Source organism: Megalobrama amblycephala, linkage group LG21, assembly GCF_018812025.1.
Source record: "Megalobrama amblycephala isolate DHTTF-2021 linkage group LG21, ASM1881202v1, whole genome shotgun sequence".
Classification (NCBI taxonomy): Eukaryota; Metazoa; Chordata; class Actinopteri; order Cypriniformes; family Xenocyprididae; genus Megalobrama; species Megalobrama amblycephala.
The window spans coordinates 25,967,092-25,990,817 of NC_063064.1; the positions used below are offsets into that span (position 1 = coordinate 25,967,092).

Consider the following 23,726-nt stretch of genomic DNA (forward strand, 5'->3'; position numbering starts at 1 on the left):
AGACACAGGGATAGACTCGGTGCCGAAACGATCGCGGCACTGCTGCTTACGCGATCGGGCCCGATTTCCGAACATGTGATCGGATCTGGACATCCCTAATAATCTCACCTGTGTATCTACAAACAGGAAGGTGATTTGCACATTCTGCAGACCAGCCTTTAGCATGATGCTCTTGATGTCCTCTCTCCACTCCAGGAGGCCATAGTTCTTGGATAGTTCAATCTGGAAGCACTCGTACTCAGCCCTGACAATATATGGACAGTCACAATGAGAAAATCTGTGTAGGTCAACAATGAAGCCATACTGTAGATGAAGTCTTCAATTTGGTGTATCACATATGGTTTCCAAATGGACATATGAATGAATGAATGTTCAATATGTTTATGTGGAACTTGGTGGGATATAATGGCTGGAGTCTCACTGTAATCATTTCTTTGTGGGTGGTATAAAGACATTTTCAAGTCAATGATTAAAAGTATTACTGACGTTTAAGATATGGGCTGGCAGTAGAGAATATAGTGACTAACATATGTTGCGCCTTTAAACACATTTGAGCAATAACTTTGAAAAAAAGAGTCTTTATACACAAAGAACTCATGTGTGTATAAAATTCTGCATTTGTATTAAATATGTCACAGTTTATTCAATGTGTTCAGATAATTGGTATTGATATTGAATGTTGCTCGCATATGTGTTCCAGGCTTGACGTGACATAATTCTTTTCAGTTCTACATGGGTGGCGAAGCAAAAAGATTACAGGCAAGGTTCACTTTGACAAAAATATTGATGTGGAAAATGTTAAAGTTTAAACAGTTTCAAATCAGTGGGCCAGTACGACTTCTGGTTTTGATAAAATAAAGTATTCAACTGACTCTCATTAGTAATGCTAATTATATTTTTAGGGTTCAGCACAATAAATGGTTCGGCTCTCACATATGTGTGGCAAGCCTGGTGAGGGACTGGCGTCCGCTGCCACCAACCCCTAACAGCAAAGCGTTCCCCAGGGGCTGGCGCAGGATACGGCTGATACGACACACATGCTGTATGGCGTCCATGAACAGCACCAGCTTCATCTTAGAGGTGCTGGTCTGGTTATAATCATCCATGTACTCCTCCATCACACGGACCAGCTGTATTAGGGGATAAGAAACAAAACTTCAAAGGGACCATATGATTTTTAAATAAATTATTTTCTGCAAAATACTTGCCAAAATAAATATTAAAGCAAGCTAAATATTAAATAGGTTAAAATTAAAGAACTTCAGGAGAAAATGTGACTGGTGGTTGCACATGCAAAAATGTTAAGTCTGATCAATTTGAGGTATCATTAATTTCTGTAGCAAGCACCACTAATATGTAACCGAATAAATGCAAGACAATATTACGCCCCATTTACCTTTTCTTTATCTTCAATAAGCTGGTAGATCTTAACAGACCCAGGGAGCATGAAGTCTCCATACAACACTGGCTGGTACGGGACCACCTCCTCAATCTTGCACCCAAACTCCTGTATGTGAGTATTGAGGAGCTGGTCAAACCACTTCCTGTCCTCATCACTAACCAGTCGATCCTGGAACACCCTGCAGCTCTCATGATACCAAAGCTGCAATAGCTGTATTTTATTCTGTGTAAACAAAGATGACACAAAAGATTTTAAGAAGATAAATAAAACATGAAATATCTGAAGAACTGAGGTTTATCAATGGTGGTACCTCTATTTTACCAGCCTCTGCCATCAGGATGCCCTGGAAGACTTTCGAGAGGTCCCTCAGGTTGAATGTATAGTGAGATTTAGCAGGTGTGGGTAGGAGAGCAGAGGTAATAGTGGAATATACCCTGATGGTAGCATCCACTAGTGACTCACTGAACGGTTTTATTTCTGGATTTTTCTCTAGAAATCAAGGATACAAAATGAGCACATGTGAGAAAGCGTGACATATACACATCAATATAAGCTCAATGTTGACATAACATTTTACTGATTCCAAAAAGTGCACTGGTAACTTATATATATATCCATATTGAACTTATATTTGTTCCTCTTTTTTATAAGTTGCTTTAGATAAGAGCATCTGCTAAATGCATAAATGTAAATATTCGTAAATATCAGTAAAAAAAATTGACATTTAGTCATGTCATTTCTTTCTCTTTCTTCTCTGTCTATCTTTTTGTCTCTCTCCCTGTATCAAGCTTACTGCCTGGGTCCTTTTTACTCATATTTCCATCTGTAAACAAGAAAGAAAAAAATCAGAATCCATTTAGATCCATTTAAAAAGCTACCAAAGCTTCTGACAGGTGTTTCCTGTTGAAACCCACATTAAAATATATTCACATCTAGATGCCCGCATGATGATTGTCACTCACCCATCCAGTTCCCTAGGATGGTGGAGAAGATCTTTCTCTTGCTGGTGTCCTCCATCTCAGTGAATGACAGGAAGTTGAAGTGGCGTGTGAAGCGTTGAGTGATGGGGTTCCTGCCCCCGCCGGGGGGACCCATGGCACATGCAAAGTTTATGTCAACAACGTTTTTAAATGTGCCTGGTAAAAACAGAAGACAAATCAGTCTAAACAGAGTTTTATAGAGTTATGTGAGCATATGTTTGTATACTCATCAAGGCTGCATTTATTTGATCAAAAATATAGTAAAAACAGCAATATGCAGTACTGTGAAATATTATTACAATTTAAAACTGTTCTATTTTTAATATATATTTATAAATGTATTCCTCTATTGGCAAAGTTGAATTTTCAGCATCATTACTCCAGTCTTCAGTGTCATGTGATCTTTCAGAAATCAGTTAATTTAATGCATACTTGCTGAATAAAAGTATTCATTTCTGTACAACAACAACAAAAAAAGAAAGAAAGGTAAATGTAATATATGAATGTGCACTATTTATAAAACACACCTATCTGTTTCCTGTCATACCAGCCTCCGTGATCCATCCACTGGCGCAGAAGTTCAATGGGAGGCTGGGCTCCATATGTTTCCAGCATGGGCATGTTCAAATCATCAATGAAGAAGATGAAATATTTTCCCAGAGGAGGCCCAAACACACCCTTACGCCTGTAAGTAAGATATATAAATTCAATATTTAAAAGAATACACTGTATGTACAGCGAATTAGTATTTAAATTCAATAACAGACTGATGAGGAAAAGATAGAGGAAGAACCTCCTGTCGAGTTTGCTGTCAATATAGTCTTGAGTCTGGTTGGCGGAGGTGCGAGCAGAGAACATAAGGAAGTGAGTTATGTATTCAGCAGGCATGTTTTTAAGGAGCTTGTCTGATATGGTCAGGGTCTTTCCTGTGCCAGTGGGCCCAATGCACAAGACCTGTCAAATAAGAGAAGGAAACAAGCTCAGCAGCACATATGTATGGCATAAAGTTGACTGTATGTTGAGTGAGACTCAGAACTACCTACAGGCTTCTTATTAGAAAGCAGCATGTCTGTCAGGAAGGACATGCGAACAGTGTCGACTGTGGGCACAATGATGTCTGAGTAGCTAGTTTCTGGGGTGATGACCACTTCCTTGGCATATTTCATCCAACTGACCCACTGTATCTGAAGCATCTGAATAATCAAATGAATGTATGTTTATTCTATCATTTAAAAATGATTTCTATTAACCAAAAGTATCTCTGAAAAATGTTTTGTAAAATTAATTCCAATGTTCCAGAAAACATTCTCTCACTTTTCTCTCTTTACCCTCCTCCTCCTCATCAAAACGACTTATCCCAGCATCATCTAAATGGTAATCATACACTAGTCCCTCCTCAGGGAAACACAGTTGGACCTGAAAAATCAAACAAATGAGGTTTGCAAAATGCAGTGTGCAGCTGTGCACTCTGAATAAATAAACTTACATAAGAGCAATAAAAAATAAATAATGATTTGAACACTCTCAGGCACTTCTGTTTAATTATCTACAGCATGTAAATCATTGCTGGTAGCACTGAGCTTCATGATAAATTTATGCCGCTATTGACCTTTTCTTCAGTCATCTTGCCCCTGAGCCAGGCACTGAAGCGTTGGCAGCTGTTAGCATCTCCTGTAGCTCCAACACTCCATATGAGTGCAAAGATAAACCAGGGCTCAATCAGCTCCTGCAGCCGAGACAGTTTCTCCTGGGAAAGAGGCTTCTTACCCTGACCAGACACACATACACACACACAAAAATCAGTTTAACCATGAATAAATTAACAAGCATAACCACTGTAATACTACAAAGTTCTCTGACCTCTCGTGGGATGAAGGGCTCAAAGAAACAGTCCAGTAGTTTGAGCAGAGAGCAGGTGAGATTGCTGTCCATGGAGGTGATCACCTCCTTTACTGATTCTCTGACAAATTTGATGGAGTCCTGAGGAAACATAACAACACCTTAAATCCTGATAGACAATGAACTACATAGCTTACATTATATTCACTTCATATAAACAGATTAGAGTATGACGGTGAGGAAATTTTTTTTTCATAACGGTGTGGATCAGAGTGAATGTTTTCAATTAATTCCTATGGAAGTTGAAATGAACAACTGCAAACACTGAGCGCAAGTGGACACGCACCGTTATAAGCAGCCATGCACATTTTACTTTTGCTTTTGAATTAGCGCCAAATTTGGGGTGGCAATTGCTTGAATGGTGGGTTCATTATTATATTATATGTAAACCATAACAACTAGAAAAACACAACTAATCCTTTGCAGATTCCCTGACGCTGGAGTTTTTCCCTCTTTTGCACCTCAATTTTAAATCACTAATTAACTAATTTTACTTTCGCTTTCCATAGGAATGAATTGAAAATGCTCGCTCTGCTCCGTAGTAAAGCATAATTAAAAAATAATTCTAATCTAATTAACTTTGAATTTACTGTTTAATTTTCTGTTTTCTTTTAATTCAATTTAAAGCATTTAATAAAAAATCACCTGCAAAAACCTTGTGAAGAGAGAGTTGAGCTGATCTGTGTAGGGCTGAAACATGTCAGGGATGGTACGGAGCCAACACTCTGTGAACGGAGTCAGACCCAGAATACTGGGCTCAAGATACACCATGCCACAGCGAGAGACCGTGGCAGGAGATGCCACTGCCAAATCCTGCACCTCAAACATCATTGTCATAACCTGAGGGCAAAAACAAAGTAAAAAAAAAAACAAAAAACAGAAAATGTTTGTATAATTACACAAAGGAGGTACAACACGGAAAGCCAAAAAGTGGCCAATAGCAGAAATTCTCATACATCAGAAAGTTTGATGATCTCTCCAGAACTCAGACACAGTTTCTTGTTGTCGTCCAAAACTGTGTTCATGTTCTCGATCCACACAGCATCCACAGGCCCATCAAACATGTACCACTTCTTCTCTTGGTCCATGGAGGCAGCTCCATCCCGAATGAGACAAGACAGTATACCATCTGTCCTGTTATCAAATAGTGTGTGTTACTTTTACCAACTTGTACAGTATTGTTAATACAATGGTCGATGGCTGTAAATCCAGTGAGCGCTCACCACTCATGAGTAAGCTGGTCGAATTCTCCATAAAGCTGCCCCATAGTGATGGACTTTGGGTTGAGTACATAAGTGTGTACAGCCTCATACTCTCCTCCACTAACTGAGGGCTGACCTTTCAGGGCAGTCATGGCTGCTCCCAGGACTTCATAACACTACAAGTATGTGAGAGTGCAAATAAGAAAAACTAATTCCAGAATTAGAATTTGGAATTTTTGTTGCAGCTTCTTCATTTGTGCACTGGTTTGTGTATTAGCAAAGCTTACCTTAGTTTTCCCAGAGCCTGATGGTCCTACCAACATGAGACCGTGTCTGACTACAGTGGTCTCGTACAACTGAATGCATTTGGTTATATAGCCTGCAGGACAGGAAAAACATTTATACACCTTCATGTTTATTCTGTGTTAAAGGGTTAGTTCACCCAAAAATGAAAATTCTGTCATTTATTATTTACCCTCATACCGTTCCACACCTGTAAGAACTTCGTTCATCTTCAGAACACAAATTAAGATATTTTAGTTGAAATCCGATAGCTCCGTTAGGCCTCCATAGGGAGCAATGGACACTTCCTCTCTCAAGATCCTTAAAGGTACTAAAAACATATTTCAATCGGTTCATGTCGGTTCATGTGAGTACAGTGGTTTTAAAGCGACGAGAATATTTTTGGAGCGCCAAAAAAACCTAAATAATGACTTATTTAGTGATGGCCGATTTCAAAACACAGTGTGTCGAATCTGCTGTTCGGAGCACCAAAGTCACGTGATTTCAGCCGTTGGCAGTGTGACACGCGATCTGAATCATGATTCGACACACTGATTCATTTGTGCTCCGAATCTTCATGAAGCAGTGTTTTGAAATCGGCCATCACTAAATAAGTCGTTGTTTTGTTTTTTTGGCACTCCAAAAATATTCTCGTCGCTTTATAATATTAATATTGAACCACTGTACTCACATGAACCGATTTAAATATGTTTTTAGTACCTTTATGGATCTTAAGAGAGGAAGTGTCCATTGCTCCCTATGGAGGCCTCACGGAGCCATCGGATTTCAACTAAAATATCTAAATAACTAAAATTTGTGTTCTGAAGATTAACAAAGGTCTTACGGGTGTGGAACGGCATGAGGGTAAGTAATAAATGACAGAATTTTCATTTTTGGGTGAACTAACCCTTTAAGAAACCACTACAGAAGTGGTATTTTGTACTCATATTAAAGACCAACAATTAATTTTCATTTCCTAACTAATGAATTTAGCATGTAAAATGACTTTGAAAATGATTTCAAATGATATCATTAGAGCAAACAGACCTCAAAACATATTTACAGCTAATGTTAATACCACATGAGAATATTTTGCTAAGGAAAGATGGCTTGTTCTTGTTTTCTTCTCACCATTCACATCTTTAAGGCACTTGTTTGCACAGACGTTCCTTATGGACTCCTCCAGGGTACCATAGTCAATTGGCTCTTCACGGATCTTGGGAAAGAGGTCGGACACAATGCCATTGAAGAGCTTGAGGTCATCCTGAAGAAACTTTGGTACATTGACATCCCTGATGGCACGCAGACATATCAGCTCCTGCATAAATCATGCAATCAGTTTAGCCGCAGACAGTTTTTGACATTATGATGCTTCAATAAAGGATTAAACTGCAGAAAAAAAGTTCAAAAACTTTTAATTGAATACTCCCAACACACCTCATTCATGTCAGGATTTTCCCTCTTCAAGTTTCCAGCTGCAGAGATCACAGTTTTCACAGCTCTCATCCCAAAATCATAATGATCCTAATAAACATGCAACAAAGTGAATTTCAAGAAAATAATGCCTTTTTTTAATTTTTATTTCTTGACAGTTTCTGTTAGATTCACCCAAAAGTTATAGTACCAACAGAATTACTGCAAAACTGGTTAAACCCATCACATAAAAGTCAGACCTGTGAGCTTAGCTGTTCTGAGGACAATTTGAAGGTGCTAGTGATTTTTTTGGACAAGACTTTGGCATCGCTGAAACCGAATGAGTATAGAGAGATCTCTGCTATCATGGCGTAATCAGGGATCATCATAGCCACGGGACGGAAGAGGGCCTGAAGAACACATACAATATAGTGTCAATCAGTTTTTTTGTGTATGTTGAAATATGTGTCTTTTATTTTGAAGGTTTAGATTGTTGTTGGCGAGCTCTGTACCTTTAAATTATCCGGTAGCTCAGTACGACCAGCATAACCAGGGTTCATAGTAATGAAGACAGCACAGGATGGAACAAGAGGGATTTCCATGCCTTCAAATACAAATGTCTTGACCTGAAGACAAAAAAAACAGGTTTCCACACCTTTTGACCATTGAATTTTCATGGCTTTTCTAGTCGTTTGTGAATACTGGATAAGGATTTTTAAAAATATTTTACTAAAGCCACTCTCATGATTTATGAGACTTATGTTCCAATATACACGCCTTCTGTCCCTAACATGCGTATATGACAGTGCTTTGATAGTAGATCTAGGCTGTTTGCTCTCATGTGTGCTTTTACTCACTCTTTGCTGCTGGGCTTTTTGGATGGTTGTGATCTGTTGAGCCACAACTGATAAAACCTCCACGTCAATTCGATTGAATTCATCAAAGCAGGCCCAGGCCCCTGAACTAGCCAAGCCTTTGAGGAACTTGCCCATGGCTATGAAGTCCAGCTGATCAGAGCAGTTAAAAACTACAGTCTGAATGGCCAGAGCTTTGCCCAGGTCTTTAGTGGTCTCCGTCTTTCCAGTACCCGCAGGGCCCGCCGGGGCGCCTCCAAACTTTAAGTGAAGTGCACCAGTCAGGGTGAGATAGCATCTGTGTGGTACACAGTGTATATCATTTATTTCTAACAAATAAGGTACTTTTTTTTGAAAACCATATATAAATGAAGTTAAATTTTCTAAATGTCACCTGTCTGTCAGTGGCGTGATAACGAGTCGTCCTGAGTTACCAAGGTATTCATAACCATACAAGAACTCAGCATTCACTGCTCTGATGTACAGATCATCACGCCAGTAATATCTACGAACACACAAACATATGTTTAAACTCAAATGTCTATAAGCTAATACTTTAATTCAGCTAAGTTAATGTTACAAAATATTTCTGTTTAAAATTATGGTTGTCAAAAATGTGACGATGGCAGCATTTCCCCTAGCATTTTGAGTGCTGTTGAGCGGATTCTTAAACAACTCTGATTGGCCATTGTGTTCACGCACTCAACAGATATGTCTGTGATTTGCTACAATGATCAACGCTTTAAAAACAGGTTGTAAAGAGACATCTTTGATGCTCTTCACTAAGCGCTTACACAGATATTCACGGGAGCGCGTGCGGATCTGTCTATCAGCAGATATATTAGTGATCCATTGATATGCCTGCTTTCAAACGCTACCATTACAACATGTTTTTGAAGTGCCGATCATTGTAGCCAATCACAGACATATCTGTTGAGCATGTGAACACAATGGCCAATCAGAAGTGTTTAAGATGGTAGGGGGAAATGCTGGTATCGTCACATTTTTAAAATTTCAGTACCGACTTGGTACCGAAGTTGGTACTTTGACAACTCTGTTTAAAATACATGATTTTCTTCTGAACATTCTTTTCATCAAAGAATTCTGAAAAAAATAAATGATCCTTAATCCTAACCTCAGTTGGCTGATCCACTCAAAGTCATTGACACTGGATACTTCCTCCTCAACAAGCTTAGCAGCCACATCTTTAGCGTGCACTTCAATCACAATGAGTGCCGAGAGTATCGCTCGCTGCATCTTTGACAGGCGACCCCGCACCAACCGAACCAAATCTCCCAACTGTTTTTGAATATACAAAAAATTTAATTTAGATCCAATGTTTCCTTAATGGAACCTAAAAAAATACAGTGTACAGGGAAATTACCAGGAATGTTTAATTGTTTGCATTGATGTAAACAATCTGTACCTGCGTCTGTAGCTGTGGATAAAGCCGATCTGCCAGGTCTCCCTTATCCAGAGACTCTGACACCTCTTGGGTCCAAAATGTTTGACACCCAGCGATCACCACCTGACCGGGCCAGGACAACACCCACTCTGTGCGAGGATGCTGCAGAAAGAGATTTGACTCATTATATAAGAACAATCAAAACCACCATTGACAAAATTAGCTACTTGCAGTATAATGTTAATTCACATAGTATTTAGATTGACAAAATTGAGTGCACTGTGGATGTATAGAGTGATTTATACATATTAAGGGTGGCATTCATAAAAAAACAAATAACACAACAACTACACTAACCTCAACATAGGCTTTCAGCGAGCGACTGATGTTGTCTCTTACACTGGCCTTCATGGAGTTCTCCACTTCCCGCAACCAATGCTCCACATTCCCAGAAGGAGACACAGGAACAGACAAATGGACTTCTTCTCCCTCAGCAGAGTACATGTGTGTGATCTGCAGATCTGACTGGAACTTGAGCTGCATATAGTACAACAGATTTCATAATCTATATAATTCATAATAATAATAATTGAATAATTAAATTACTACATAAACCAAAATGATAGTGATATTTTCTGTCATGCTGATTAATTGAATTTCTAATATGGTAAACATATTAAATCTGATCTGTTTTATGCAAAAGAGGATTCACCCGGGCGACGTTCTCAAAGCATTTGCGGAGATGTGGCTGCACTGCTGTTGGATCTTTAGTTTGAGATAAAATCTCCAGCAACTCATCATCTGATAAAAAATAAAATCTAAAACCAGAAAATGAAGAGAGTTATTAAATAATTCCAAATACAATTATAGTCATCCTGCACAGATACATTTATATTGAAAGTGCTAAGAAATTAAATGCTACATTAAAATATGATATGTTAAACACCAAATTATTGTTTAATGGAATTGCCATGGGCCTTTCCTAATGTTCTTCAACAAAACCATAAAAACTGATCATTTTAACCTAGGGAAGGCGCTTCGTTTGGTCTCCAGGTATTCACTCAGTCCTTTCTGCACGAGCTCCAGTAAATTGTTACAGTACTTGAGATTGGCCAATAGATTAGGGTCAGGACACACCTCAATCACCTGGACTCATAAAGACAACCACATTTCAATTTTTGAATGAACCACTGACAAATCTACTAGTGTATGATAAAATAATCTATGTTCACCTGACTGTTATCATGGGCAGCCTTCATGATCTTTCTCCAAGTGCGCTCCATGGTCAGGTACCTCTTCCCTTCCACAGGCAGCTGGCGGTTGATGTCATCAGAGCTGAAAATGGGTTCCATGTACAGCCACGACCGCTGACAGATAAGCCACTCTTCTAATACTTCCTACCAGCAGAGGGCCACAGAGATACAGTCTTTTGGGAAAAGTACTTAATAAGACCCTTCAATAACATATCTTAAGGAAGAAATTAATTTAGTTATTGTCTTTGCAAAAACACCCACATGCAACTCAACAATATTTCACCTTGCAGGTTTCAAAATCATACCTACTGGATGACATTGGCTTACCTGTGTCGTTTTCAATTTACTTTCCCATTTGCTGATTCTCTCCTCAAAGGGTTTTTTATATGGGGAGAAGGCCATGCTCTGGGTCATGACAATGTGGTCATCTAGGAGCTGAGATGCTTCGTCTGGGCTGCTCAAGATGTAAGTGCCCGTCTCCTTATATGGCATCACCTCAAACCTCACTGTTGACCATTCCTTCTCCATCTTGTTCAGAGCCTAAAGCAGATGTATGAGAGTAAAAATACTATAATATAGAAATGTCCTGTTATACAATTAAGAAAAAATATCAACAAGATGAAAGTCCCTGTTATATATGTGAAAAGCCCCAGTGATATATTCCACTATTGTAAAATTGCATTTTCTTTTTTAAATAATTTATAATTTATCATAATTTAATAAGTGTTGGAAAAGATATAGGTATCTCAAAAAATATGAATTTAGTGCCAGACTAATTTTTACATATACTCTTTACATATACTTCTGTATTTGATGTTTATTTAAAGGTATTTAAAAGGTATAATTAACAGCCATTATTGCTCAAATAAAGAATTTATTACTATGTGTTGGTTAAATTTAAAGGAGGTAAGATGAGCTTTTAATAAAACGTGGCTGTGCTAGCAGTAGAAATGCAATTTCTAGTCTGGTTTACAATCGATGAATTTATCCTTTAAGTATTTGGTATAAATGGATAACACAATGTGTTTTTATGTGCCTCAAAAAGGTAAAATGCACCTGAAAAACAACTCCAAGAGACAAATATTACACTCACTTGCTCGATAGCATATTCTTTTCCAGCCTCCTGAGCTACTTGGCTGATTTCCTCCACATGCTTTTGCAGGCCCATCTCCAGACAACAGGAAAAGGTGAGGTTCGCATTAGATACCAAATTAATATTGATACGTTCAGAAAGAAGTTCCCAGTGGCGGTTCCGCATGCCAGGATTCCTCAGGCCCCGTATCAGAGGAATGGATGGACGGAACTCTTCGATCTTAGTCCGGATTTCGGATGCCACCGATTGACAGGCTGAATGGAGTCAAACATAAAAATATGTTTTTTTAACAGAATGATATGAATAGATGTGTGTAAATAAAAAATGTCTAAAAACATAGAATTTCCATCAACTTTTGTATTTATGAGAATTTAGTCTTCACTTATCTCATTCTTGACATCAGTTACGACAAAATTATGCTAAAAACATACGATTTTTGTTTGCATCAGCTCAGCTTTATTTGTATCCTCCCAAACTTACTTCTTACTCACCAGGTAAGTCTTTAAACTGTTTAACACACTGGTGCATAGTCTTGTAAGCATCAGTGACATTACGCTCCAACTGTTCAGGGTTGATGGCTGACAGCGGGTCGTTGAGCCAGCTTTCATGCCAACGCAGCCAATCAGATGTCGTCTTCCACAGGTCATGAAATGGCTGAAACTCTCGGTTCAGTGTCTGTAACTCTGTGTACTAGACCACAATCATAAAATATAAACAAAATATTTTTCATTTCAAAAATGCAATTTATCATATAGGAAAAGTACGGTATAATTAATGTCACAAAATAAAATAATAAAAAAATGAATCATTAGTCTCTAGAATAAAAAGGGAAACTTAGAGTTAACCTACATTAGAGACTGGTTTGCCAAAGAGTCGTTCACGGTTGTTGTAAATCTGTGCCATTTCCTGACATTCTTTCAGCTGCTTGCCCACTCTCCGCACCTCATTTGCCACCTCGTGTGCACGCCCCAGGTTTGTGTAACCAGAAAATCCAGCAACCACCGTCTGAAAATTAACAGAGGTGACTTAATTTCAATGCCCAGAGTGACCATTTATTTAATAAATTCAACAACAAAACATCATGTCACATCCCTGGACTTTATGATATGATTTAATTCAATAACTGATTAACATATTTTGCTAAGTAAAACAGGAAGTAAGTCCCTACTGATAATGCATTTAAAAATGATCAGTGAGTCTGACCTGCAGGAAGCTCAACTGTTCCAGGAGGTTGTTTTGGTCAATGTCCTGGATCTTAAGGAAGCGTTCTTCATCCTCAACATGTTGGGCTTTCACTGTTTCCATCTGGTTTAGGATCTTACAGGGCCAGGCCATTGCTGTCCACCTACACAACATTTAGCATTTAGGAGCTCGGCTACACAAATGACTGGGTTAAAACAGTATTTCATTCAAAGGCGAGGCAATGATAGACTCACTTCTCATTGAAATCCTCATCAGAGAGACTGTAGAAGAATTCATCCAATAGATCACAATCAGACATAGCTTTGGATAAAAGCTCCTGCAGGAGGCCATTAGCAGGGAAAGACAGAGAAAAGTCATCTAAATTAGGCAGACATGGCCAATGGGTAGTACATGTGCTCTGATATGCCACATGGTAACGGCATTTTCTGTCATTTCTCAACTGTCCTTCCCAATTAAAGGCAAAAAAAATAACTAGATTTTACATTTTCTGAAGAGTTGGAGTTCAAACTGCCAGGGTGTTGCTATGCAGTTGCTAAGAAGTTCTTAGTGATTTTTGGCACATATCTAAGTCATTGCTTGGATGTTCTGGGTGGTTGCTATGGTGTTGCTAGGGAGTTCTTAGTTTTTAGGTGATTGATCACTATTATATTCTGGTCTCTAGATGCGACTTGACGCTGCATTCACACGGAGCGCCGGCGTTAACGCTTCTCATTTACTTTGAATGGGTGACGTCATGCGTTGCCGAACTGAATTGTGGGTTCCGTCGCGTCGCTTCACTCGCGTTGCAAGCGGCAGAAGTTGAAGATTTCTCAACTTTTCAAGCGCCAACACAGGCATCAGCCAATCAGATCGCTTTATGCAAACACCCTAGAGCAGTCGCTAGACAACTGCATTCGTGCACCACGGGAAATGGAATGTGATTGGCTGTTGTCACTATAACTGTCGCATCAACACAAGCTTCAGACACGCCCTCCGTCAAGTGTTGACGCTGACGCCCCGTGTGAATGCAGCGTGAGTACTTCAATAAAAGTGTATGGGATTTTTTTTTTGCCCATTTTATTGAGCTATCATAAATAATATAATTTAGTTTTGGCTTTGATTAGGTTGTAAGTGGCAATCTAATATGATACATGTTATGTTGTGCAATGATAAACCAGTGACTGTACCTCATGCACTTTGAGTTGCTCAGGGACTAGTTTCATCCATTCTCTCTGCTCTATGAGCTCCTCAATGCAGCTGGGCTTCTCAAACAGCTTTTTGCTGATGGCTTTACACTCCTTGCATGCCTGAAACACACGCACAATATTATATATCAGCGTTTTATTCAGACTTGATTAAAAATGCTAGTCCAAATGAACACTGACTCACATCCTGCATCTGTTGATGTAACCTCAGGGCAAGTCTGTCCAGCAATGCTTTGGCGAGGGCTTTACGTTTCTTTACCAGAGTTTGCCGAATGGCCTCTACGCTGACCACAAAGGGTCCAATGATGATGGCAGAGGGGATGGATTGATCTAAAAGTCTCATTTCCCTCAGGTGCACCAGAACTTCCTGCTTCACCTCCTGAGGGGTCTGGTTCTCCTGACTGTGCAACCTTAAAGACACAAAAATATAAGCAGAAGGACAATCCTTGGTGTGTATGGTATTACAGTTTACAGCCACCAGTATATAGAAAACTAGCAAACAATATTAGAGATTTACTCTAAAAAAGTGTTGATGTCAGAGTTGTAGAGCTCCAGGTGGCATTCATATTCACGGGCATAGGCTCTAAGAGGTATAATGGCCTGTTTCAGGGCCACACTGATGCTCTCCCTGAGATTCTTGACTTCAGGTTCCCACAAGCCCACTGACCATAACACATCTCCAACAATGAACATGTTCGTCAATACAAACTGAGAGAATGGGAAAGAAAAAACAGAACAAAAGCTTCAAATATATCATTTTAGTAATATAAGTATAGTAATTTTTATTAAAAACAAGAAAATAAAGTAATTTTGATAAACACAACCTCTTTATGTTTTAAAATATATGGTCATTTATTCAGAGAAAGTTCTTCATAAAAGTTATTTATGTGTCAGAAATCAGATAGGGAACCTTGTCTACTTGAGGTACGTTGTGTGTGGACAGGATTCCTTTATCAAACAGGTTGATAACGGAGGTCTCAAAGCTCTCTAGAGGAGTGCTGTAATGAACCCCTGTCTGGTTGAGCACCAAATCCACTGAGAAGAGAGGTTTCTTTTTTGGCCTGCATAAAATCATGGAATGTGGATATGTTACATGCAATATAAAAACAGTGCCACTCATATTGTATCATTTAGATCAGTGTTGTCTTTTTGAATCCAAGGCCCCCTTTGTAAGATTATATGTACTGTACTGTAACTCTTTATCTTAAGTGTGTGTGTGTGTGTGTGTGTGTGTATATATTTATACTGTATATATATATATATATATATATATATATATATATATATATATATATATATGTATATATATATATATATATATATATATATATATATATAAAAGATTATATTAAAAGGGCATTAATATGTACGCCCCCAATATTTGCATATGCCAGCTCATGTTCAAGCATTAGACAAGGGCAGGATGTCTGGATGTGCACAGCTGAATCATCAGACTAGGTAAGCAAGCAAGGACAACAGCGAAAAATGGCAGATGGAGCGATAATAACTGACATGATCCATGATATCATGATATTTTTAGTGATATTTGTAAATTGTCTTTCTAAATGTTTCGTTAGCATGTTGCTAATGTACTGTTAAATGTGGTTAAAGTTACCATCGTTTCTTACTGTATTCACTGAGACAAGACTGTCGTTATTTTCATTTTTTAAATACTTGCAGTCTGTATAATTCATAAACACAACTTCATTCTTTATAAATCTCTCCAACAGTGTGTAATGTTAGCTTTAGCCACGGAGCACCATCAAACTCATTCAGAATCAAATGTAAACATCCAAATAAATACCATACTTACGCGATTAGACATGCTGCATGACAAACACTTTGTAAAGAACAATTTTGAGGGTTATATTAGCTGTGTGAACTTTGTTTATGCTGTTAAAGGCAAGCGCGAGCTCCGTGGGCGGGGAGCGTGAGCATTTAAAGGGGCCGCAGCCTAAATCGGCTCATATTTAATGATGCCCCAAAATAGGCAGTTAAAAAAATTATTTAAAAAAAATCTATGGGGTATTTAGACACCTTAGACCAGGGGTCATCAACTATATTTGTCCAAGGGCCAGAATTTTTCTCTGCAGACACTGTAAGGGCCAGATACTCGTAATATAAAATAAAATTCGAATTGTATCCTAATATGTTATTATTTGATATACTAATTCTAATTCCAAATTTATTTTATTTTTTACATATTACCTCTACTGCAGCAAGCCACCAGGGGGCGATAGCGATATTTTAGGCTTCATATTTGTGAGGCTGTCAAGCTGTCCATCACTGTCACGCAATTGTGCGCTAATCCCAGGCAAGGAAAATTTTGACATTTGTGAAAAAATGAGCACGTGAAACAATAAAAGATGTTCAATGAGAGCAACGCGTTTATCGTCATTCTTGACTGAAGGCAGGCTATGGCACAAGCTACTTTTCAGAAGGGTTTTTTTTTTTTCGTTAGATTTAAAAATAAATAAATATGGAACGGACCCGAATATTCAAATATTCGTTCGGTGGGTTTGTTTTCGATTTGAAAATTTGACATTCGAATATTGTTTTGTTTTTTTTTTGTTTTTTTGCACACCTGGGATCCCCCGCGAAACGATTCTCATTCCCCCTTGAATAAGGCCGGCGACACACTGGCTGCGTGAGCGTCTCAGCTGCGTGGCGTGTCCGTTTTTATTTCGGCTCCCATATTTAACAGGTTGGAGTTTGCACACTGAGACACGCGTCTCAGGCGTGCTCCAGCCACGCGGAAAACGCGTGCATGCTAGAAATAGAACCAACGCGTGTTCCAGCAACGGGAGTGTTCTCTGGCTAGAGCGCAGAACAGCGGAGTTTGTATGGACCGAAGTGCATATCTGAGCTTGTGTTTTGTTGCTTTGACATTGTGGAAAATAGAATAATAGAAACAAAATGTATTAGCATTTTTACCCGTTATTATCAATCTAAATTAATCTCGTTTTTAATTTAACTTAATTTCGTTTTTCTTTATTTAAATTTCGTTTTTTCTTTATTTAAATTTCGTTTTTGTTTATATAAATTTCGTTTTTTCTTTATTTAAATTTCGTTTTTCTTTATTTAAATCTACCCTTACTGTGCCAATTTGTTAGTCAGAAAAATATTAGACTACCTTAAAAGTATTGCTTAATTTAACAGACCTGTGTGTGTGCATTTTATATCACTAGTGCAGTGTCCGTTCTCGGAGCATAAGCCCTGCCCGCATGAGGTGCGCCGCTTCCCGCTCGCGCTGTTCTGACTGTAGTTTACTAAAAGTTTATTAATTCTGAATGTGTCGCGTCTCGCGTGTCCATCTATATTGCACCAAATGCGACACTGCACTGCCTTGTGAAGTCGATTGGATGAACGGTTCTCGAAATAATAAAAATGCAAACGGACATACAGACACAGATTCCTGCCTTTATTAGAGAGAAAAATATGTTCAGCCCCTCTCTCCGAAGAGTCGATGTTCATTACTACCGAAGCTTCGAAGCTCAAAAAATGGTATTCGGACCAGCCCTAAACTTTTTCCTCTTACAAGGCTATTCCTGAATTCAGTATTATTCTGGGGGCCGGATGGAAATCTCTGGCGGGCCGGATTTGGCCCGCGGGCCGCCAGTTGACGTTGCATGCCTTAGACTTATATTACATCTTTTAAAAAGATGTTCTATGGCACCTTTAATAAATTATCTGTGGGGTATTTTGAGTTGAAACCTCACAGACACAATCTAGGGACACCAAAAACTATATTATATCTTGTGAAAAGGGGCATAATAGGTCCCCTTTAATATAAATAAATTTAAATATTGTTATGACTTATTGGGGGCCACTGGAAGTTTGCAGAGGCTTCCTAGTGGATCCTGGTTGATAACCACTGTTTTAGATTTTCCATATACAAACGAAATTTATTATAAAGCTATATCAAACATAATCATATAAACATATTTAACAAACAGTAACCAGGATAATGAGAAATCACATACTTGTATGGGCTGCTTATGAGATCAGTGCCCCAGGTCAGATCTTTGGGGCAGTGTAGGACACTGTGGCAAGCATCGAGTATTAACTTAGCCAAGCTGGCCAGGGAGTCCTGCACCAGGAACCTGAGCGAGTCATGCTGAATGCTGCGAATCATCGCCATTAGGCGACGCAGTTTGGACATGCGGTAAACATCCCAGCGGGAAATAGCGAGAATGTACCAGTCACGTTTCTCATCTCGCAGACTAGACGTAATCGCATTACATATAGCCGCCAGCCATGACTCTTTTAGAAACAAATGGACCTGTAGGAAGACAGAAAGAGTTTGATGACATAGAGGCACATTTGTATGTGTATATGTGTGCAGGTGGCAGTTCGTTTTACCTGTGCATGCTTCTGAGACTGTGCCGACTCAAACTCCTCCAAGCGAAGTGACTTTGTGAAGCTGACATGAAACAGGCTCATTTCTGCAACCCTGTTGCACTCTTCTCTCACTTTGGACAGCACAGCAATCACCTCAGGCTTAGTGAGCAAAGTATTAAAGACAAAAGCTGCACGGTTCTTCTCAAAAGGATAGTCAGGGACTGACAAAAAGCCTAGGAGGAGGGGAGACGGCAAGTTGTTGGTGGGCATCAGCAACAACAAATCAACAACATTAAATCTCAGACAGTCTGAAAGTAGTCTCTTGTCTCTCTTGATGTCCATCTCTCTACCTCTCTCGGGAACTCTCTCAGGTTCTTTTTGAGGAAGTGTGATATAGGAAAACTCTTCTGGATTGTCCTGTACCACCTTATCAAAGACCATCTGGTTCATAGTGCGACTGTACTCCAGATGAATCTCGTTCTTCAGCCGCTCCTCACAATCCTGTAGACTGTACAGACAAATGTGTTTTTGTCAAAAAAAACACTATCTGTGACAATTATGTGCAGCAGACATCAGTAACTATTTATGTAATTATATGGTGTGTGTGTTCTGGAACTGTACATCTGGTGTTAATGAAAGGTGCAGATGTTTTTTATAGGAAAGTCTTAATGTTTTATTCTTAATGATCATACTTGGGTACAATGGAATTCATATGCATACAGTATTTAGCTTTTTTTACATTACTGTACACCAGTGGCAGAGATTTCTTTTAAAGAGGTAATAACATAGTATCTCCAGACCCACTATATCCATATTTTATATAAAACCCATAACTATTCTAGCACAAAATCAAAAAATCTAACAAAATACACTACTATTTAAAAGTTTGAGATCTGTACATTTTTTGGTTTTTGAAAGACGTTTCTTATGCTCACAAAGGCTGCATTTATTTGAGCCAACATAGAATAAAAATGGTAATATTAATATACTTTAAAATATAATTTATTTCTGATGACAAAGCCAAATTTTCAGCAGCTATTACTCAAGTTTTCAGTGTCACATGGTCCTTCAAAAATCATTTTAATGTGCTGATTTGGTAACATTTCTTACTATTATCAATGTTGAAAACAGTTGTGCTGCTTAATATTTTTGTGAAAGTCGCAAACCGTACATTTTTTTCAGGATTTTTCAAATGGAAAGTTAAAAAGAAAAGCATTTATTTCAAAAAGATTTTGTCGAAACAATGTCTAAATTTAAAAAATCTTTACTGTCACCTTTGACCCATTTAATATACCCTTGCTGTATAAAAATTATCCCCCAAAAAAATAAAAAAATTACTGACCCCAACTTTTGTTAATATTTTCATTCTCACCGCTCAAGATGGAGGCCTGGTGTGGAGAGTGCATATTTTCTGATACATTCTAAACTGGTGGGGTCGAGAGTAGGGGTGCCACTCCAGACTGGCATACAGTCAATGGAAAGATGGTACAAGAGTAAGGCCTCTGTCTTCTGTCTCAAGTTCTGTGCAAACTGGATTCTCTGGGCAAAGACTCGTGGGTCCTCCGCACAAAACTGCAGCCTGATCCTAGGAACCCAATACTGCCCTTCTTGCAGTGACAAAACCCCTGGAAAAGAAAGGAAGTGTGGAATAAAAACAATGGTTAAACAGTTAAACATGAAACCAAAACATTTTGTGGCTTGCAGTTGATGTCTCTTAAAAAGTAAAAAATATGTCAGCATAGGAAAAAAGTGTTTGTCAAACTGTTTCATGAGGTTTTTTAAAGTAAGCAAGCTTTATGAATGGCTTTTGCACATGCCTTCGCTCTGTCCTCCATTCAAAATAGGTTTTCCCTTGGAATCACGAACCCATCCGTTACAGTCCGCTTTATGCACCAAGTACTGCTTCTTCTCCTGGCTGTATTGTAGAACGCCAACCGACTGCCAAGAATACTCCAAAGCCGGGCTCTTTGGATCCACTACACGTCAAACACATGAGGAACAGACATTTAATTTTTCCCATATGTGTCCATATTGCTCCCACTGGATGGGCTATAATATGAATTTATTTTCAGGAGGAACAACAAGACAAATGATGGGATCCATTCGACTACAATATGTCAGGTATTTTCAGAGGGTTTAGACAGCACCGTACGAGGTGGGATGCTGTTTTTTGTCGGCAGCAGGGCTTTGGCAGGAACAGGCTTGCGGTTGCTGGAGCCCTGCTCATAACCTAAAGCCAGCCATTCCACTGGAGAACGGCAGTCAAACTCCTCATTGTCGAATATCTGGTGTTACACAAAGAAATTTAATAAACATGCAGCCAATTACTAGCCATGAGCAAACTTTGACATTTAAAATTCACTTCAAGAATACTTCATCAAATCAATATACAAGCAACATGCATGACCTCCAGAGACAGGTAGTTTGAAACAGGCTGGGAGGGGTTTTCTGTCTCTGCACTCGTCTGGTTTCTGGGCATCAGCTGGTTGGAGTCAATGCCTAGCTCAGTCAAAAGCTTACTGATATCTAACTTCTGATATTTCCTCCTACGTCTGAGAATTAAAACAGACATCAACATTAGTGAATACTACATGTAAAATCTAGAAAAATGCCATATATGAATAAAATTAAAAAAACAACATACTAAAAAATAAATAACAAAATGTAGATATGCCTTTTTTCAAATAGATGAACATCTACTCTAACTCTTAACAATCAACCAATACCAAATTGGCACACAAGCAAACAAATCTATTCTTAAAATTAAACTCTGAAATATATTATTATGAATTATATTAATATAATACTCAATTTTAAAAAATAATAATATATATTATGAAGATTTTTAAAGTTTTTGAAAAAAGTAAAACAGTAATATTGTTAAATATCATTACAATTTAAAAGAATTGTTTTCTACTTTAATATATGTGATGCAACACTGAATTTTCAGCATCATTACGCCAGTCTTCAGTGTCACATGATCCCTCAGAAATCATTCTAATATGCTGATTGGCTGCTCAAGAAACATTTATTATTATTATCAATGCATAGATGTGGAAATTATTTTTGTGGAAACCATGATACATTTTCCAGGATTCTTTAATGAAGAGAAGTTCAAAAGAACAGCATATATTTGAAATAGAAATCTTTGTAATATCATAAATGAATTACTGTCACTTTTGATCAATTTAATACATCCTTGCTGAATAATCTCAACAACCAATGATTTATAACTTTTGTTACCCTTTTTGAAAGTGACTATTTTTCTTAACCTTGCATAATTTGATACATGGTTTTTAAGAGGAAAAAGCATGTCAAGCATCCTGTCCATGCTGGCATTTAGTTTAGCTTCTACCAAAAACAGACCTGCGGCTTTTTGATTGTGACCAACCAGTTGAGAACCACCGGTGATGTTTGTCTGAACTGCTCACCTCTCAATCTCGATCTTGCGGGGCACATGTCCTGGCGAGCAAGAATAAGGTAGCTGAACTTTAGGAGTGTAACTTTCAGAATGAAAGTCCGTCTCATGCTGGAGTTGTGTTGATGGTTCATGCCTGTCCTTCTCCAGAACACCGAGCAGGTCAGGAAGTGTTTTCAACATAACTACTACACTCAAAAACAAAGAAAATACAATCAGTACAGTTAGTCTTAGCATTTGTGTTTTGACTTGATTATGGGTTGATTTCTTACTTTTGCGGGAGTTGGATTCGTATCCCGCCCGGCACAGTAAACTCTGTTGGGTCACTGGACCTTGCGTATAAGTCTAAAAACAACAGCATGAGTTTGGGTGATCTTTTACAAAACACGAAAGGTATATTTTTATGTTTACAGATATGTGTATGAGTAGGATCAATTTCTGTGTTGTGAAAAACGCAAGCAGAAGAGTGGAATTCAGTGAAAAAAATGGAATATTGTTATATATAAAACACAACACACAAAAACTGAATTTGGGAAAAAATAAAATGGAATTTAGGAAAAATATCAGATTTCAGGGACCTGTCATTGTTACATTTTAATACATTAATAAATTGTTTAAGTTTTATTCAACTGATTAGACATGTTTTTTGATTATTAAAATTTAATTAAACAATTCAAATGGAATTCAGAAAACAGAAAACAGAAAAAAGGTTTGTAAATAATAAAATGAAATATAAAAATAAAACAGTTCATTGATTTCCTTAGGAAATACATGTCAGAAAGAAGCAGTAAAAGAAGAGAACGAATGTTTTATACCTGTTGCAGACTTTTGCCTGATTTAATAATGAGATCAGAGTAGATGCCCCTCAGAGGGGACAGGTTGCCCCTGTGACCCTCTCTAGGCTTGTTTGGAGGGTGAGGGCGAAACAATCCAGATCCGTAAGGATGGTTTTCACTTTGCGTCTGTTTTTTCTCCATAATCTCTTATCCAAACCGTCTGGGGGGAAAATGTACAAAAGCAGAATGTATAACGAAGCACTGTTAGAAAGTATCTAGCACTATATTTCAGTAAATTATGACAAAAGCGAGGAGTACGGTCGAGTTAAATACCTCATTCAAACAAAAATCCGTTAAAAGCACAATTTTAAATCTACCTCACTTCAAATCACAGCAGCTGACAGGCATCGCGTAAAAATATAAGGTACAAAGTTATAAATATATAAAAAGTGCAAAGCTTAGGTAAAACGTTTCAGTTATTACTTCGTGTATACTTGCAGCCGTCCTCCTCTGTGGTTAAAGTATTTTGACTGTCATTTAGTGACGCGGTTGCTAGGCCAACGCCGTTCACGCGGAGCTTGTTGTAGATTCCGGTGCACGAGACAAAAATGGCTGAACGCTTTACAATCAGTTACTGTGGAGAGCAAAACAAACATTGAGTGCTATGCAAAATGTTTTCTAGTCTGCAGTTTTAAAAAGAATATAGCCTAGATTGTTAAATATTGTTTTAAAAATTAAATATTGTTAAAAATTAAAATGTAATCAGTGCCTGGGACAAATATAAAACACTTAGAAGCAATTCTTAGTTCATTTCTTTGCTTTTCTGTTATGTAACATTTGCTATATTCCATAACATTCTATTCCTTATAGGTTTCATTGAAAAAATAATAATAATTTAGGTGTTGCAACTTATCCCCTCAGGTAAAAATGCCCCTGAAAATCAACTGTAGGAGACAAATATTCCCCCTTAATTAAAAAAAAAAAGGGGGGGGGGGTTTAAAGGTTTTTTATTATTATTATC

The 23,726-nt window shown here is 38.1% G+C and overlaps 1 protein-coding gene across 5 annotated transcripts in view; it reads right to left on the reverse strand.

The window, feature by feature from the left end:
- The window catches only part of dnah1 (dynein, axonemal, heavy chain 1), a 44,638-nt gene extending 21,352 nt beyond the window's left edge, over positions 1-23,286 (reverse strand). The window contains exons 1-49 of one of the 5 annotated variants that reach the window (XM_048172043.1): positions 23,189-23,286; positions 22,745-22,925; positions 22,202-22,274; positions 21,943-22,117; positions 20,919-21,063; positions 20,664-20,796; positions 20,329-20,487; positions 19,884-20,136; positions 18,862-19,019; positions 18,533-18,744; positions 18,154-18,452; positions 15,081-15,231; positions 14,688-14,878; positions 14,355-14,580; positions 14,153-14,272; positions 13,220-13,302; positions 12,987-13,128; positions 12,633-12,788; positions 12,275-12,473; positions 11,784-12,037; positions 11,018-11,230; positions 10,670-10,834; positions 10,462-10,583; positions 10,150-10,255; positions 9,795-9,974; positions 9,459-9,599; positions 9,168-9,331; positions 8,427-8,537; positions 8,036-8,330; positions 7,691-7,804; positions 7,439-7,588; positions 7,203-7,289; positions 6,897-7,083; positions 5,771-5,862; positions 5,505-5,659; positions 5,238-5,415; positions 4,927-5,121; positions 4,243-4,362; positions 3,992-4,150; positions 3,697-3,798; positions 3,426-3,575; positions 3,176-3,336; positions 2,910-3,067; positions 2,365-2,538; positions 2,196-2,225; positions 1,713-1,891; positions 1,397-1,624; positions 934-1,130; positions 109-244 (exon numbers count right to left, since the gene is read on the reverse strand). In XM_048172043.1, coding sequence (XP_048028000.1) covers positions 109-244; positions 934-1,130; positions 1,397-1,624; positions 1,713-1,891; positions 2,196-2,225; positions 2,365-2,538; positions 2,910-3,067; positions 3,176-3,336; positions 3,426-3,575; positions 3,697-3,798; positions 3,992-4,150; positions 4,243-4,362; positions 4,927-5,121; positions 5,238-5,415; positions 5,505-5,659; positions 5,771-5,862; positions 6,897-7,083; positions 7,203-7,289; positions 7,439-7,588; positions 7,691-7,804; positions 8,036-8,330; positions 8,427-8,537; positions 9,168-9,331; positions 9,459-9,599; positions 9,795-9,974; positions 10,150-10,255; positions 10,462-10,583; positions 10,670-10,834; positions 11,018-11,230; positions 11,784-12,037; positions 12,275-12,473; positions 12,633-12,788; positions 12,987-13,128; positions 13,220-13,302; positions 14,153-14,272; positions 14,355-14,580; positions 14,688-14,878; positions 15,081-15,231; positions 18,154-18,452; positions 18,533-18,744; positions 18,862-19,019; positions 19,884-20,136; positions 20,329-20,487; positions 20,664-20,796; positions 20,919-21,063; positions 21,943-22,117; positions 22,202-22,274; positions 22,745-22,906 — 7,740 coding nt within the window. In that variant the 5' untranslated portion in view covers positions 22,907-22,925; positions 23,189-23,286. Of the gene's footprint in view, positions 1-108; positions 245-933; positions 1,131-1,396; positions 1,625-1,712; positions 1,892-2,195; positions 2,226-2,364; positions 2,539-2,909; positions 3,068-3,175; positions 3,337-3,425; positions 3,576-3,696; positions 3,799-3,991; positions 4,151-4,242; positions 4,363-4,926; positions 5,122-5,237; positions 5,416-5,504; positions 5,660-5,770; positions 5,863-6,896; positions 7,084-7,202; positions 7,290-7,438; positions 7,589-7,690; positions 7,805-8,035; positions 8,331-8,426; positions 8,538-9,167; positions 9,332-9,458; positions 9,600-9,794; positions 9,975-10,149; positions 10,256-10,461; positions 10,584-10,669; positions 10,835-11,017; positions 11,231-11,783; positions 12,038-12,274; positions 12,474-12,632; positions 12,789-12,986; positions 13,129-13,219; positions 13,303-14,152; positions 14,273-14,354; positions 14,581-14,687; positions 14,879-15,080; positions 15,232-18,153; positions 18,453-18,532; positions 18,745-18,861; positions 19,020-19,883; positions 20,137-20,328; positions 20,488-20,663; positions 20,797-20,918; positions 21,064-21,942; positions 22,118-22,201; positions 22,275-22,744; positions 22,926-23,038 lie in introns of all 5 variants that reach the window. The other 4 variants (XM_048172044.1, XM_048172042.1, XM_048172046.1 and 1 more) reach the window with 4 other exon arrangements.
- Positions 23,287-23,726: the final 440 nt, after the last annotated feature.